We start from the raw sequence: 13,983 nt of genomic DNA on the forward strand, positions 1-13,983 counted from the left end.
CAATAAGCCTGAGTTTGACATTCAATGTATGCTCACTGAGCAGGGAGATGAAGTCCATCCTGGCTCTCTGGCACAGGTCACTTGCAGGATACACACGCTTTCAAACACATGTTTTTCATAGCCACACCTTCCACTTTTGTGGTATACGTGCTCGCTTCGGCAGCACATATACTAAAATTGGAACGATACAGAGATTAGCATGGCCCCACTTTTGTGGTATACACTTTAACAATCTAAGGTGTACTCTTAAGGCTGCCAACTTTTTTTATGGGGCCCCTGCTCTTCCTCCTTTGACAGAAGCTTGGTTTGCTTACCTCTGCTTATCTACTGTACAGTATCTTGAAAAGTACTACTGGCTGATTTATGCAGGTCATGTTGCTGTTAAAGAGATAAGAGAAGGCCAGACGGTTGCTGACAACAGCTAGCAACTCTATTCACATTACGGATGTGAAAAATACAAAAAAGCACCTTTAAATATGTTCGGTTCAGGAGAAAGACTGCCGTTCCTGGACCGGGACAGGGCGTAGTTTACTGCAAGGCACCTAATGTAGGGCTACCCTCAAGGATAGTTCAGAAGCTGCAGTTGGGTCAGAAATACAGTCATACCTCTGGTTGAAGTAGCTTCAGGGTGAATATTTTCGAGTTGTGCTCCGCGGCGACCCGGAAGTAACGGAGCGTGTTACTTCCGGGTTTCGCCGCTCACACATGTGCAGACGGTCAAAATGACGGCATGCACGGAAGCGGTGAATTGCGACCCGCGCAAGCGCAGATGCGGGTTGCGTTCGCTTCAGGATATGAACGGGGCTCTGGAACAGATCCCATTGGCATCCAGAGGTACCACTGTACCCTCTCCAGGGTACAAGCCTGGGCAGTGTGTGTGGAGATCCTGGGCTGCAAGACCCTCCTCCTGGCCTTGCTGATGTGGTCCAAAGGAAAGCAGAGCGAGGCATCTGACTCCAGCTGGACTGCAGGAGTTGCCAAAAGGAGGCGTATAAGGTGCCGTCTCTTGGGGAATCCTCTCCGGATTTGTGTAGGATTTTCTCCCTGGCCTTTTCATCTCCGGAAGATAACCCTGCAAGGCAAGAGAGGTTTAGGACCGGTTTTCTTTCTCCTAAATGGGCTGCCTTCCCAGTTTGATGAGCCCCTTCTGCCCTGCACTTACCTCCGCAGCATGTGCAAGAAACCGCCTTTGCATAAGGCAGCTGCTCTCTCTGCTCCGCACATCATTCGCCACTGCTGCCAGGAAGAGGCAAGAGCTGCAGACTATCCGGCTGCCCTAGAGGACGGGGTTGCTCCAAGGACAAGATCACGTGCATTTGGTGACAGTCACCACTGCATTATAATTTTTCTTTCAGAAAGTTTAATAAGTGTTCGTTTTCATTTACAGCCAGTCAGCTTAGAAGCCAGTGGAATATAACTGATGTTGCCGACTGCTTGGTTTTGCGTGAGTGTGTGCATAAAACTTCTTTGGCCGGTTGTTGTTTCTTAAGAGGAGGGTGACCTTCAGAAATCAGCAGCCGGAGTGTTTCAGGATATTGTGCGTAAAATATCTGTGTTTGTGCTCCATTAAAGTGCACAGCCTAAACAGAAAAGACAGGTGCAAAGGAACAGAAAGGCTGAATAACTGCATCAAACCAGGAGGAAGTTTCCCTCACATTTTAAAAGTGTGTGTGTGTTTAGCTTTTCAGCAAGGGATATGCCAGTGTAAATAACACATGAATTCAAAAACTTATGTCATGTAGTATGGCTTAATTTCCAGTGGCGTAGCGTGGGTTGTCAGCACCCAGGGCAAGGCAAGTAATTTGCGCCCCCTAACCCGTGGATTTGCGCCCCCTAACCCGTGGATTTGCGCCCCCTAACCTGTGGATTTGCGCCCCCTAACCCTAACCCCCAGATGTTGCGCCCGGTGCGGCCGGCCCCCCCTGCACCCCCCACGCTACGCCACTGTTAATTTCTAAATAAGAGGTATGGAGTAAATATTGTCTGAAAATAATACAGGCCTCCCTTTTCCGTGAAAGCTCTTCTCCTGTCTGTGGAAATACAAGGATGCACTGTATGTATGTAGGGAAGAGACAATGGGACTCAGCATATATAAAATGGTGTATTTTCCTAAATGAGTGCTGTGCATGTCCTATTGTGATTAAAACAGCATGGTTAAAAACTGCAGCCCTAGCAAAGTCGACATGTTCCAGTCACCACAAGCAAGAGCTCTGCAACGAGACTCCAGGCCCTGTTTTGATTTTGGAAAGCAGCCTTCCACCAGTCACTTTCTAACTGAAAATTATGCGGCTTCAGCACTCCCTAGACTACTGTGTGTAGGAAGGCAGACTGCCATTCCAAGACTGATAATAAATAACTTGGAAAACAAAAAGCAACAATTCCTAGCAGTGCTTGATTTAAAACATAGAACGCAACTGTTTTATAATACAATCACCGGACATCCCGAAAATAGAAAACATAAGAACATGAATAATTCACAAAATATAAACAAGCCTCTTACATATGTAATAGTAATTTATTATTTGTACCCCGCCTGTCTGGTTGGGTTTCCCCAGCCACTCTGGGCGGCTTCCAACAAAGATTAAAAATACATTAAAATGTCACACATTAAAAACTTCCCTGAATATATGTACCTTAGGTATGTATACAAGCTCAGTGAGAAGTATGAGTTTGCTTCTGCTGGATAATCTCAATTATACTCAGCCTAATTTGAGACAAACTCTCCTCGTCACCAAAAAGAAGCCTTTCTCTTTTCTTGTTTTTCATTTTTGTCAGAGCTGAAAATCCCTGTTCACAATAATGTGTTATGGAAAACCGTAGAGGAATAGCCAATGCTCTTGAAGAGAGCCATGGATACTGGTTCTGGTTGTATATCCTAAAAAAATATTTCAATCCTATCCTATACTACGCTAAAATGTTCAAATGTTTCTTTGATTGTCCTTAACAACCACGGAGCATATTTCACCAGAACGGTCTGTGAAAACCCAATTGAAATGAACAGGAATTACTCTGTCATTCATGTTCCTGCTTAATTTCTGCTCATTTTAATAGGGCTGGCGGAGAATTCCCCAGTAGATAGAATGTGTTCCACCACATTAATTAGTGTAAACCGGGAACACCGTTTCCATTTTCCACCTCAGGCACTAAAACTTCAGTTTCAGATTTGTTAAGTAAGCTGCTGCATTCCTTAAATGCTTATTGCTGCTAACAATACTGTTCTCCGTATCTTCAAAGCCACAATTAAATCATTAACAATTACTCTTTGAGGCCACAGTTAAATCATTAACTAATTAATTAATCAGCTAGCCGGGATCAGCCTGGTACCAACTAGTGATAATGATCCGGCAAGGCAGAGAAATGTACAAAGGTGTTATTGAAAATTCTAGCAGTGCGTCTGTATTTCAGCTGTTGGGAAGTCTGGCTTATTTCAAACCTGTTTATCTGAGGGTTCCTTGAACCATAAAATGTTAGACTGGTACCTGACTGGGGCTTTTTCCTTTCCAAATACAGAGTTCTGGTTTTCAGCTACAAATCTTGCAGACAATCTGTGAGAGCTTTGGACACTGAGGGTTGTGCCTCAGCTCCCGAAACCTAGCAGACACAATCATAGCTAGAGGAAGCAATAATAATATGGATATGGATAGCGGTGGAGAAAATTTAAGATAGCCAGATGTGAAGGAAGATGGGGGTATTGCACTATTAAGCAGTTGTGTAGGTGGCACTCAGGGATCTTGGATGCTTTCCATGCAAACTACATCTGCTGAAATCCCCTCTGCTTCACAACTCTGGAATGTGTTATGTCCTGGAGTTCTCACCCTGGGCCAGCAGGGGGAATACTGTAGATAGTTTTCACTCAGGTCCACATTCAAATAAGGAATTGAAAGTGACGTTCAGTGATTGGATAGTTACAGAAAGTTGTTACTGTGGCGTTGTAGTGGAGCTCTATATAAGCAGGGTGGCTGAACCCTTCAGTTCAGTTCTGTCCTGGCCTGTGAATAAACAAGAGCTGTTTGAAGAATCGCTGTGTCGTCTGATATGTTCACCCACAACTTAACAGAATGTGAAGGAGGAGTCCTTTACAAATGAGTGGTGCTGTCTCCCTGCAACGGGAAAAGAAGAAATATGACCCTCCAGTCATGAGCAAAAAAGAACCTGCAGTTCCCTCTTGCTCCAAGACAGTCTGAAATCTGAATGTCATTGCATGCCTTGTATTTCTTAGGTATTTATTACACTGTCGTTCCGCCTTTCCTCCAAGGAACTTGAAGGTGGTGCACATGGTTCATCTCCTCCCCTTCTCACAACAACCCTGCGAGGTAGCTTGTGCTGAGAGGCAGGAATTGGCCCAAGGTCACCAGTGAGCTTCATGGCCAAGAACAAGGATTTGAACCCTGGTCTCCCAGGTCCTAGTCCGACACTCAAACCTCTGATTGCATTGGTTCGCATGTATTTTTTCATGTATTTTAATGTACTGAAATGTTTACATGTCAACAGTGCTGTACAAAAACAATCTGTTAGTGCCGATTAGCTTTTATATCTATGTAGAAGGCTGAAAGATCAAACCTATCCATTCTGAAGGAAATCAGCCCTGAGTGCTCACTGGAAGGACAGATCGTGAAGCTGAGGCTCCAATACTTTGGCCACCTCATGAGAAGAGAAGACTCCCTGGAAAAGACCCTGATGTTGGGAAAGATGGAGGGCACAAGGAGAAGGGGACGACAGAGGATGAGATGGTTGGACAGTGTTCTCGAAGCTACCAGCATGAGTTTGACCAAACTGCGGGAGTGAAATATACTCAGAGTCGCAAAGTGATTTCATGCTCTTTATTCAGCTCATAGTGGTGAGGAGGAATGAATGCAAGTCCCCTCAAAGTATCTGCTTTATATACATTATTTACACAATGGGCTGCACATGATTGGCTAATTCTGGAATTCTACTGTAAGCCAATCAGGTTGTGGATTCACTTATATCTGGAGCATGATTGGGTGGTTCCTGCCAACCAATCATACTGCTGCATTGTTCTAGGACCAGACTGTTGCATTCTGAATCCTATTGTTCTAGGACCAATCAGACTGCTGCAGTTTGGATCCTATTGTTCTAGGGCCAATCAGACTGCTGCAGTTTGAATCCTATTCAACTCAGTACATAACAGGGAGGCAGTGGAAGACAGGAGTGCCTGGCGTGCTCTGGTCCATGGGGTCACAAAGAGTCGGACACGACTAAACAACAACAACAACAACAGAAGGCTGAATACTTCACAATACTAGATGCTGAGAAGGGATCCACTTGGAATCTGCTTGGAAGCTTTTCAGAAGCATTTGGCTGGCTACTGTCCTAAACAGAACATGGGAGTTTGTGGCTCTTGGGCTGATTCAGCAACACCGTTTTTACATTCTGAATCATCAAACTGAATAAAAAGTATTTTTTTGCTGTAACATGACATTGTTTGTTTTTGCCCGGATGATTGTTTGAAGAGAGGATATGTTCACCCTTTCCAACTTGGATCAGATGGATTAGGAAAACAGGTTTTACATCCCAGAAAATGAGCAGTGAAAACAAACAAAACGCTGCTGTAAGATCAGGCGCTTTTTGTCTCTGCCCAAAGAATTGCAGAAACTTAAAACTTTTGCTCTGTGTCATTCCCTACGGGCTAGAAAGCAGATGTACAGTGGCACATATGCGAAATATTTTCAATGTACTACAGCTCATTTCTGCATTCTATATATTTAACAAAACTTTCTGTTCTGGTACCACATCAGGAAAGTTAGTAGCATTCCAACAGGCAAACAGGTGTGTTTGGTTTCATGCAACTTAATTGGTCAATTAAATCATGAAGCTGATTTATAGGCTCATTTTAATTGAGTGTCAGTTCCACTTTCAACACCAAAACTGTCTTGGTTGCCCTGATGGCCTGGGCTTAGAGAGGGACAAGGGGAGAGCAGCCCTATTTATTTTCATGGCTCTCTTGGCAGTCTGTCATGCCATCACCAATGATATTCTCCTGAGCTGTTTATGTGAACTTGGAAACAGGGGTACAGCGATATGATGGTTACTCTGCCATCTGCATAGCTGAGACAGAGAGGGTAGTTTGGAGGTGTAATTGTTTAAATCCCTCATACTTGCACACCCTCCAACATTTCTCTGATAAAAATAGGGGTGTCCTATTCCATTATTATTATTATTATTATTATTATTATTATTATTATTATTATTATCCCTCCTATCTGACTGGGTTGCCCCAACCATGCTGGGTGGCTTCCAACATATATAAAAACATCATTAAACATTAAAGAACTTCATTATACAGGGCTGCCTTCAGATGTCCTCTAAAGGTTGTATAGTTACTTATCTCCTTAGCTCAGGGGTCGGATAAATGGCTATAAGCAAAATACCGTATTTTTCGCCCCATAAGACGCACCGGCCCATAAGACGCACCTAGATTTTAGGGGGGGAAATAAAGGGGAAAAAAATTATTTCCCCCCCAGGTGCGCTGCGCTACACCAGGAGCTTGGGGCGTGCGGAGCTCAGCGTGCCCCAAGCTTCTGCGTGCCGGCAAGGTCTCCGCTAGCGTGGGAGAGCCGGGCGCCTCTCCCAGGGCTAGCGGACCCCTGCGCTAATCCAGAAGCTTGGGGCAAGCTGAGGTCAGTGCGCCCCAAGCTTCTGCGTGCCGGCAAGCAGTCCGCTGCCGCCCCAAGCCTCGCGCACCCGGTGGGACCTCCTGCCGGGCGCGCGAGGCTTGCAGGCATTCGCCCCATAAGACGCACCCCGATTTCCCCTTCATTTTGGGAGGGGAAAAAGTGCGTCTTATGGGGCGAAAAATACGGTAAGTAAAATACTTCTTTTTAAAATGGCCTTTAATATATGTTGCTCATATCAATTTCATGCCAGATGGTTAACCACTCCTCTGCCTCCAAATAGGTGTGGATATTTTTCTTGTTTTTATATTACTGCATGGTCAGTGAATTATCTCAAGAATAGGAAGGGACAGACTGGAAGGAAAGGATATCATATTTTATTTATTTAAAGGCATTTATAAGTGGGCTTAGTATGTTAACAAAAAACAACTCCTAGAGGTACAAAGCATAAAAACAAAACAATATCGTTCAAACCAAAATACAACCTGAAACCAGTAAAACAACAGCACGTAAGAGCAAATAAAAATGGGAGAGATTCAAGGACAAAAGAACTAGCTCCAATCTTATGGGTCAGGGAAAAATAAAGTCTTTACAAGCTATGTGCAGAAACTGGTGTTATTCCATAGCATAGGGGGGACAGCAGAAATTGCCCATGTTTTGGTGTTTGCCTTACGATACTCTCTTTAGAGCGTAGTGCCATTAGTAGAATTTCCCCAGATGATGTGTTAACATGTTCTGAAATACATTCAGAATATGAGTCATGTTAGATACCCAACAGCATTCCAGTTACAGCAGTACAGGACCTGCTTACTCTGTCTAGTCTGCCGTCCCATTATCTGATTGGAATTTGCTGACAGCTGATACTGCAATGGCAATAGAATTCCAGTTCCAACCTAACATACATCATATACTAGACTATTATCTTCCAACAGAGCTTGCAGGCACAGTTATATTCTAAGGGCACAGCCAGCCATAAAGTTCTCTTGCGCCTCACTGAAAGGAATGGCACGTGTGCAAGGAAACTACTGTGCTCTTCCCCAACTCTGTCAGTGGAGAAATCTATGAGACGCAACAAAATGCGGGTGGAACTTTGGTCCTATTCACACTATACATTTAAAGCACATGGCTTCCCCCAGAGAATTCTGGGAACTGTAGTTTGTTAAAAGAGCTAAGCATTGTAGCTCTGTGAGGGGTCAACTATAGTTCCTATGATTCTGGGTGTGGGGGGAAACCATGTGTTTTAAATGTGCTTTGCATCTATGGCGTGGCTGTGACCTTTCACACATGCTTGATTTTCTGAGAAAGCTGTAAAACAACAAACAGAGAGGTTTATGAGTATTGCTGTAGATTTATGGTGAACACGGTGGTTTGCAGAATCATGTATAACTTTACAAGCTGGTCTTTGGCCAAACCAGAGCACTTCTGTGGCATGTAACCAGGGCCAGAACATTGGTACCAAATGAGTGTCACATTTAGTGCCACATGCACTTCTTTCTAATTCAGTAATTTTGGAACTTTCTCAAAGAGGGGAATTACACGCACTAAAATAAATATTGGAAGAGGAAGTGAGAGTCATTGGTGCTCCCATTCCCCAGTACTGTATATCTAATATATGTACATTTTGGGGAATGGAAGCACCAGTGACTCACACTTCCAGTTTTCCAGTTTTCTGTACAATGTTTCCTCAGATAACTAGCAGAAATGTGCATGTTTCAGATAAGTGTGGAATTTGAAAATCTCACTGCAGGGAAAGGTGTGTCGTTCCCTTCAGCAATATACCGCCCCAAAGTAAGTAAGAAATTTCCACAAGCTAATGTGGAAAATGTTTCACAATGCAGTTCTGGCCCTCCTGAAGATCTGGGCGGATAGTTCTTCTAATGCAGGGGTCTGCAACCTTTAAGACAAAAAGAGCCACTTGGACCCGTTTCCGGAAAAAAAACAACAACTGGGAGCCGCAAAAACATTGCAACATTTAAAACAAATATAACACTACATATATTGTTTCTGGCCTTAATGCTATATATACAGGATCGTGCAGTCAGCTGTCAATCTCAAGAAAAAAGGACAAATTAATAGCTAATTAAAATATTTAATTTACAACCAGGTAACCAGGTTAATGGGACTTTTGCTCCTGAACCTCAGTGCTCAGTGTCTGCACATCAGGGCTGTAAGACGTCACCTTCATTTTCACACAGGCTTGCAAGCTGTCATCTGTGAGGCGTGATCGGTGTTTGTTTTTAATATAGTTCATGTTGGAGAAGACCTGCTCACATACATATGTGGAAGAGACCACGAGGGCCATCGAGTCCAACCCCCTGCCAAGCAGGAAACACCATCAGAGCACTCCTGACATATGGTTGTCAAGCCTCTGCTTAAAGACCTCCAAAGAAGGAGACTCCACCACACTCCTTGGCAGCAATTCACCAAACTTTCACCTGCTTAAGTTTAAAAAGGGGCTTCAAGCAACTAAAAAGGGGCTTCAGGCAACTAACTCCATGCGGAATTCCACGCGACCGCGACTGCATAATCAATGCCACAAAATGCCAAAGAAAATTAACCAGGGCCCCAGTGAACCATAAATCATAATCAGTGCCTGATGTAAATAATAATTAATAATGAGGGCCCAATGTCATCCTCATCATTATAAAAATAATCCCTCTCTTCGTGCCGCCCAGCCTCCCAAGAAAAAAACCCCACTTCAAACGGTCACAAAGCACAAATTCCACGCGACCGCGACTTGCTATGCCCAATAATCAATGCCCCAAAATGCCATAAAAAATTAATCAGGGCCCCAGTGCACCATAAATCATAATCAGTGCCTGATGTAAATAATAATTAATAATGAGGCATTCGTCATTATAAAAATACCGTATTTTTCGCCCCATAGGACGCTCCGTCCCATAGGACGCACCTAGTTTTTTTGGGGGGAAATAAAGGGAAAAAATTTTTCCTTTATTTCCCCCCCAAAAGCAGGTCGGGGAAACCGAACCAGGTCGAGGAACAGCGGGATGGCGGCGCTTCGCCTCCCTGCTGTCCCCCGAGCTTGTGGGGCTGGCCGATGCCTGTGGGGCGGCAGGCTGCTATCCGCAGCGTGGGGAGCCTTGCCGGGACCTCCGGCAAGGCTCCCCACGCTGCGGATGTCTGCCTGGCGAGGGGGGCGCTCTTCTTTACGGCGCCCCGCCCGCCGGGCGGCAGGCTGGTCACCTCCGCCCCTCGCCTCCTCCCCTCGCCACCGCCCCGGAGCCGCAGCAAAGGCTTTAAAGAGCCGCATGCGGCTCTGGAGCCGCAGGTTGCCGACCCCCGTTCTAATGTCTGGGTATCACCGACTTGCAGTGGGTCTGTAAGGATCTTTCCTAGCAGCCTTATCTGGAAATGCCTGGGACCCCACCCCCTGCATACAACACATGCTATAGCCCTGCCCCAAAGTGCACTTAATAGGGAGTAAGTCTTTGGAAGCACATGGACTTCCTCCTAAGTAAACTTACTTAGGGTCAAACCGCATTCCTCAGGATCAGGAGAAAACAAAAGGGCCTGACTGAACATGCAATATCACATCCCTAGATACTCCCAGTTACAGAAATTGGACATGTCTTTGCTTAGAGTAGCCATTGACACTTGGCCAAATGAATGGACACCAATTTGCATACACTGTGTGTAGATGTGCATTTTAAAATATTAGTAATTTATATCCTATTAAGTCATAGTCACTAGACCCACTGATTTCAGTGATTCCGAGTATGACTTAGTTGGGTATATGATATTACCTTAAGTATGACTGATGTGTTATGTCACCCTATAATTCTACATAGGCATACTATAAAGATAAAGGTACCCCTGCCAGTACGGGCCAGTCTTGACAGACTCTAGGGTTGTGCGCTCATCTCACTCTAGAGGCCAGGAGCCAGCGCTGTCCGCAGAACACTTCCGGGTCACGTGGCCAGCGTGATGCTGCTGCTCCGGCGAACTGGCACCAGAGCAGCACACGGAAACGCCGTTTACCTTCCTGCTATAAAGCGGTACCTATTTATCTACTTGCACTTAAGGGTGCTTTCGAACTGCTAGGTGGGCAGGAGCTGGGACCGAACGACGGGAGCTCACCCCGCCGCGGGGATTCGAACCACCGACCATGCAGTCGGCAAGTCCTAGGCGCTGAGGTTTTACCCACAGCGCCACCTGCGTCCCAGGCATACTATACATCTCACTTTAGTGGGGAATACTGTGGCCTGTGTGTTTGTGCTTCGTCTGCTGCCAATGTTGATGGGCAACTTCAGTGCCCCTACTCTTCCTTGTGTATCTTTAAACCAGACACACTGTCATACAGAGAACTGCCACCTGTCCTCATCCCAAGCCTCTGAAAGCCCTGAAAATTGACAACTGTCTTCTGTAAAATAGGACACCTGAGCATCTGATATTTGCTGTTCTTCTTCTGCTAATGAGCAAACGTCATGCCATTTCCTCTTTCATCCCGGCCTTTTCCACATTCTGAATAATCTAAATAGGATCCGTTTGTTTGTATATTTAGGTTACTTCCTAAACAAACAATGCAAAATTAATAGACAGTCTTTTCTATATATATAAAAGAAGTAAGTACTGCATTTTGTTCCCTATGACAAGGAGTGCTGGGATGGGAATCCATCTTGTTTTAGACACACACCAGTGATAAAACAGAGGAGCACTTTGCTTCATTTAGTTCTTAAGGGGGAGAGATAAAGAGATAGAGAGAGAGAGAGAGAGAGAGAGAGAGAGAGAGAGAGAGAGAGGTTGCATTGGAAGTAAGCATGGACACCGCAGGGATTTGAACCCCGTCCTGGAAACCAGGAGCGCCGACCACCAGTGTCTTTTGCTTTTTTTTGTTTTTGGCAATGCAACAAGGTGAAAAGCAAAACCTGAGAGAACACTCTGAATACAAAATGTTCTCTCAGGAAAAAAGAAAACCCTTAAGAGTTATGAAGTTGCAGACAGAACACAATCGAGGTTTTATCCCTTGCCAAGCAAGGGATATTCACCTAGATGTGTTGAAGTCACAGAGTGCCATTTTCACTGCCATTAATTTGCAGTGCAGAACAGAGAGACTGATTCCAGTCTTAAAACCCTGCCTTTATGCTCACCTTTTTGTTCGTCCCTCTGAAGTGTGAATTCATGGGCCTGGAAGTTCCTTCGGCTGGTCTGTGAAAAGCAATCTGGACTCATTAGTTTGTCCCCGGCTCTTTCCCACCAATTCCAGAGAAATGTTTTTTGAACGCCACTGTTCTTACTAACCTGACTTCTGCAGGAAGAGCCGGCTTCCCCTGAGTGAGTGTGGTGGGCTCTTCGACAGAACTGTGAAGAGATCAAGCGGGGGGAAATGGAGAGGCCAGCACGAAAGGATTCTCCTAAAAAAGATCACTGAATTGTAGAGTGTGAAGTTCACTTGCCGTTAAGTTTCCTGAAGGCTTGCAAAATTCTATTGTGTCACTGAGGTGCACCTGGAAGAGACTAGGATCTTCAGCAGCCCTCCCCTCCACACACAGCAGCTAAAGCAGCAGGTTACCTTAAGCAGTGCAGTCAAGATGCAGGTGTCTCTCAATCCTACACTGCACATGTTCACTTGATGTATCAAGAGCTCTGACATTGCCTTTTGTCAATGGAGCAGATCTGCTTCAGGCACAGGTAGCTCTGTGAGGTCTGTACAAAAAAAGAGCTGGAACAAAACAAGGATGGCTGTCCCACCAAAAGATGTACCTTATTGTGTGGTGGTGGTGGCACAGGAAAGGGCCTCCCCTGCAGTGGTGTCCCGACAAGAGAAGTCCCTCCAGGTAGAAACATGGAGAGCAACTGCATTCGGCTTTCGAGTTCGCAGCTCTTCTGAAAAAGGGATTGAATTACCAACACTGCTTAATACAAGCTCTTTGGAATATTTAGTTTGCATATTTGACGTATTATTCCATTTAGAGCCTACCTTTTCTCCAGCAGGCTCGGGGTGCTTGAATGGTCCCCCTCACTGCGACCTGAAATAATCTTTGTACAAAGAGTTGCAGGCAGAACACAACAGAGATTTTTCTCCTCAGCCAAGCACAAGACACTCACCTAGTTGACCTTCAGCCAGAAGAGCCACAACTGTATTGCTGCTATAATTACGGTAGAGCATTTAGAGATTACTTGTTAGTTATTAGTCCCTATCGCCACCTCTGATAATTCAAAAGTTTTTTTAATAGGAGCTACAATTGCAGTTGAAGGTAACCAAGTGAGAGGTTACAGGCAAAGGAAGCAGTTTGCTACACCAGGTTTATAAATATATTACCTTAGGAACAGAAGTACTGGCGAGGATCCAAATTTTAGTATTTGTCGGAAACCCAGCCACTATCTACCCTATCATGCAAGTTTTCACCAAAATGTCCAGTAATACAATTTGGGTCAAATTAAATATCTAATAAAGTCTCAGCATTTATGGATCATGTTTCCTGCACTAAACATACATCTCTGTACCGCAGGCAAAGAAAATTGGGAGCTACATGCCTCCTTTATCTACAAGATTTAAGGGTACAGACCTCTATTCCATAATGTTTCACAAATGTGGGCTATTATTATTTTGTGTGGCCCTGCTCTGGTCATTAGTGGAACAATCAGCCACCCCCTTATGTATGAGTAGAAATGGCCAGAGAGTCAGGATTCATAAGGTTTCAAACATTTTCTCAGTCATTTCAGCCTTACCATTAGCAGACAAAATTTTCTGCCCTTTATGTACAGGAAAAAATGGTCAAGGCTCATCCTCCCTAACTATGAATATGTATGTGCTTAAACATTTGCTGGACTTTTTTTGCTTAGAAATGGCCGGCAAAATGGTGAAAACCTCTACTCACTCCAATGCCTCTACCAGGCCGCCTCTACCATTGCCATCAGTAGATTCACCCTCAAAATGCAGTATTTGCTTTTTCACATTGAAATCAGCAAGGCAACTGTTACAGACAAAGGAAGCAGTTTGATGCATCAGCTTTTAAAATGGGTATTCCAAATGTATTAACTTAGGAACAGAATTACTGGCATGTTTGAAACTTTCTGGATTTATATACATCTGAAGGAACAAAAACTCAACAGTATAGAATCATAGAATCATAGAGTTGGAAGAGACCACAAGGGCCATCGAGTCCAACCCCCTGCCAAGCAGGAAACACCATCAGAGCACTCCTGCCATATGGTTGTCAAGCCTCTGCTTAAAGACCTCCAAAGTAGGAGACTCCACCACACTCCTTGGCAGCAAATTCCACTGTCGAACAGCTCTTACTGTCAGGAAGTTCTTCCTAATGGTTAGGGTTAGGGTTAGGGTTTGAGTCAGGGTTAGGGTTAGGGTTAGGGTTAGGGTTAGAGTTAGGGT

General features: G+C 44.7%; 1 protein-coding gene across 1 annotated transcript; it reads right to left on the reverse strand.

Moving 5' to 3' along the window:
* Nucleotides 1–211: 211 nt before the first annotated feature.
* On the reverse strand, nucleotides 212–13,508 carry LOC309522719 (uncharacterized protein; the record flags this gene model as incomplete). The annotated part of the gene is made up of 6 exons (XM_082206190.1): nucleotides 212–1,072; nucleotides 11,741–11,798; nucleotides 11,892–11,951; nucleotides 12,354–12,476; nucleotides 12,571–12,698; nucleotides 13,500–13,508. 6 exons carry the CDS (start codon nucleotides 13,506–13,508, stop codon nucleotides 788–790), a joined length of 663 nt encoding a protein of 220 aa, XP_082062316.1. The 3' UTR covers nucleotides 212–787.
* Nucleotides 13,509–13,983: the final 475 nt, after the last annotated feature.

Source organism: Podarcis vaucheri, assembly GCF_965113315.1.
Source record: "Podarcis vaucheri genome assembly, chromosome: 17".
Lineage (NCBI taxonomy): Eukaryota > Metazoa > Chordata > Lepidosauria > Squamata > Lacertidae > Podarcis > Podarcis vaucheri.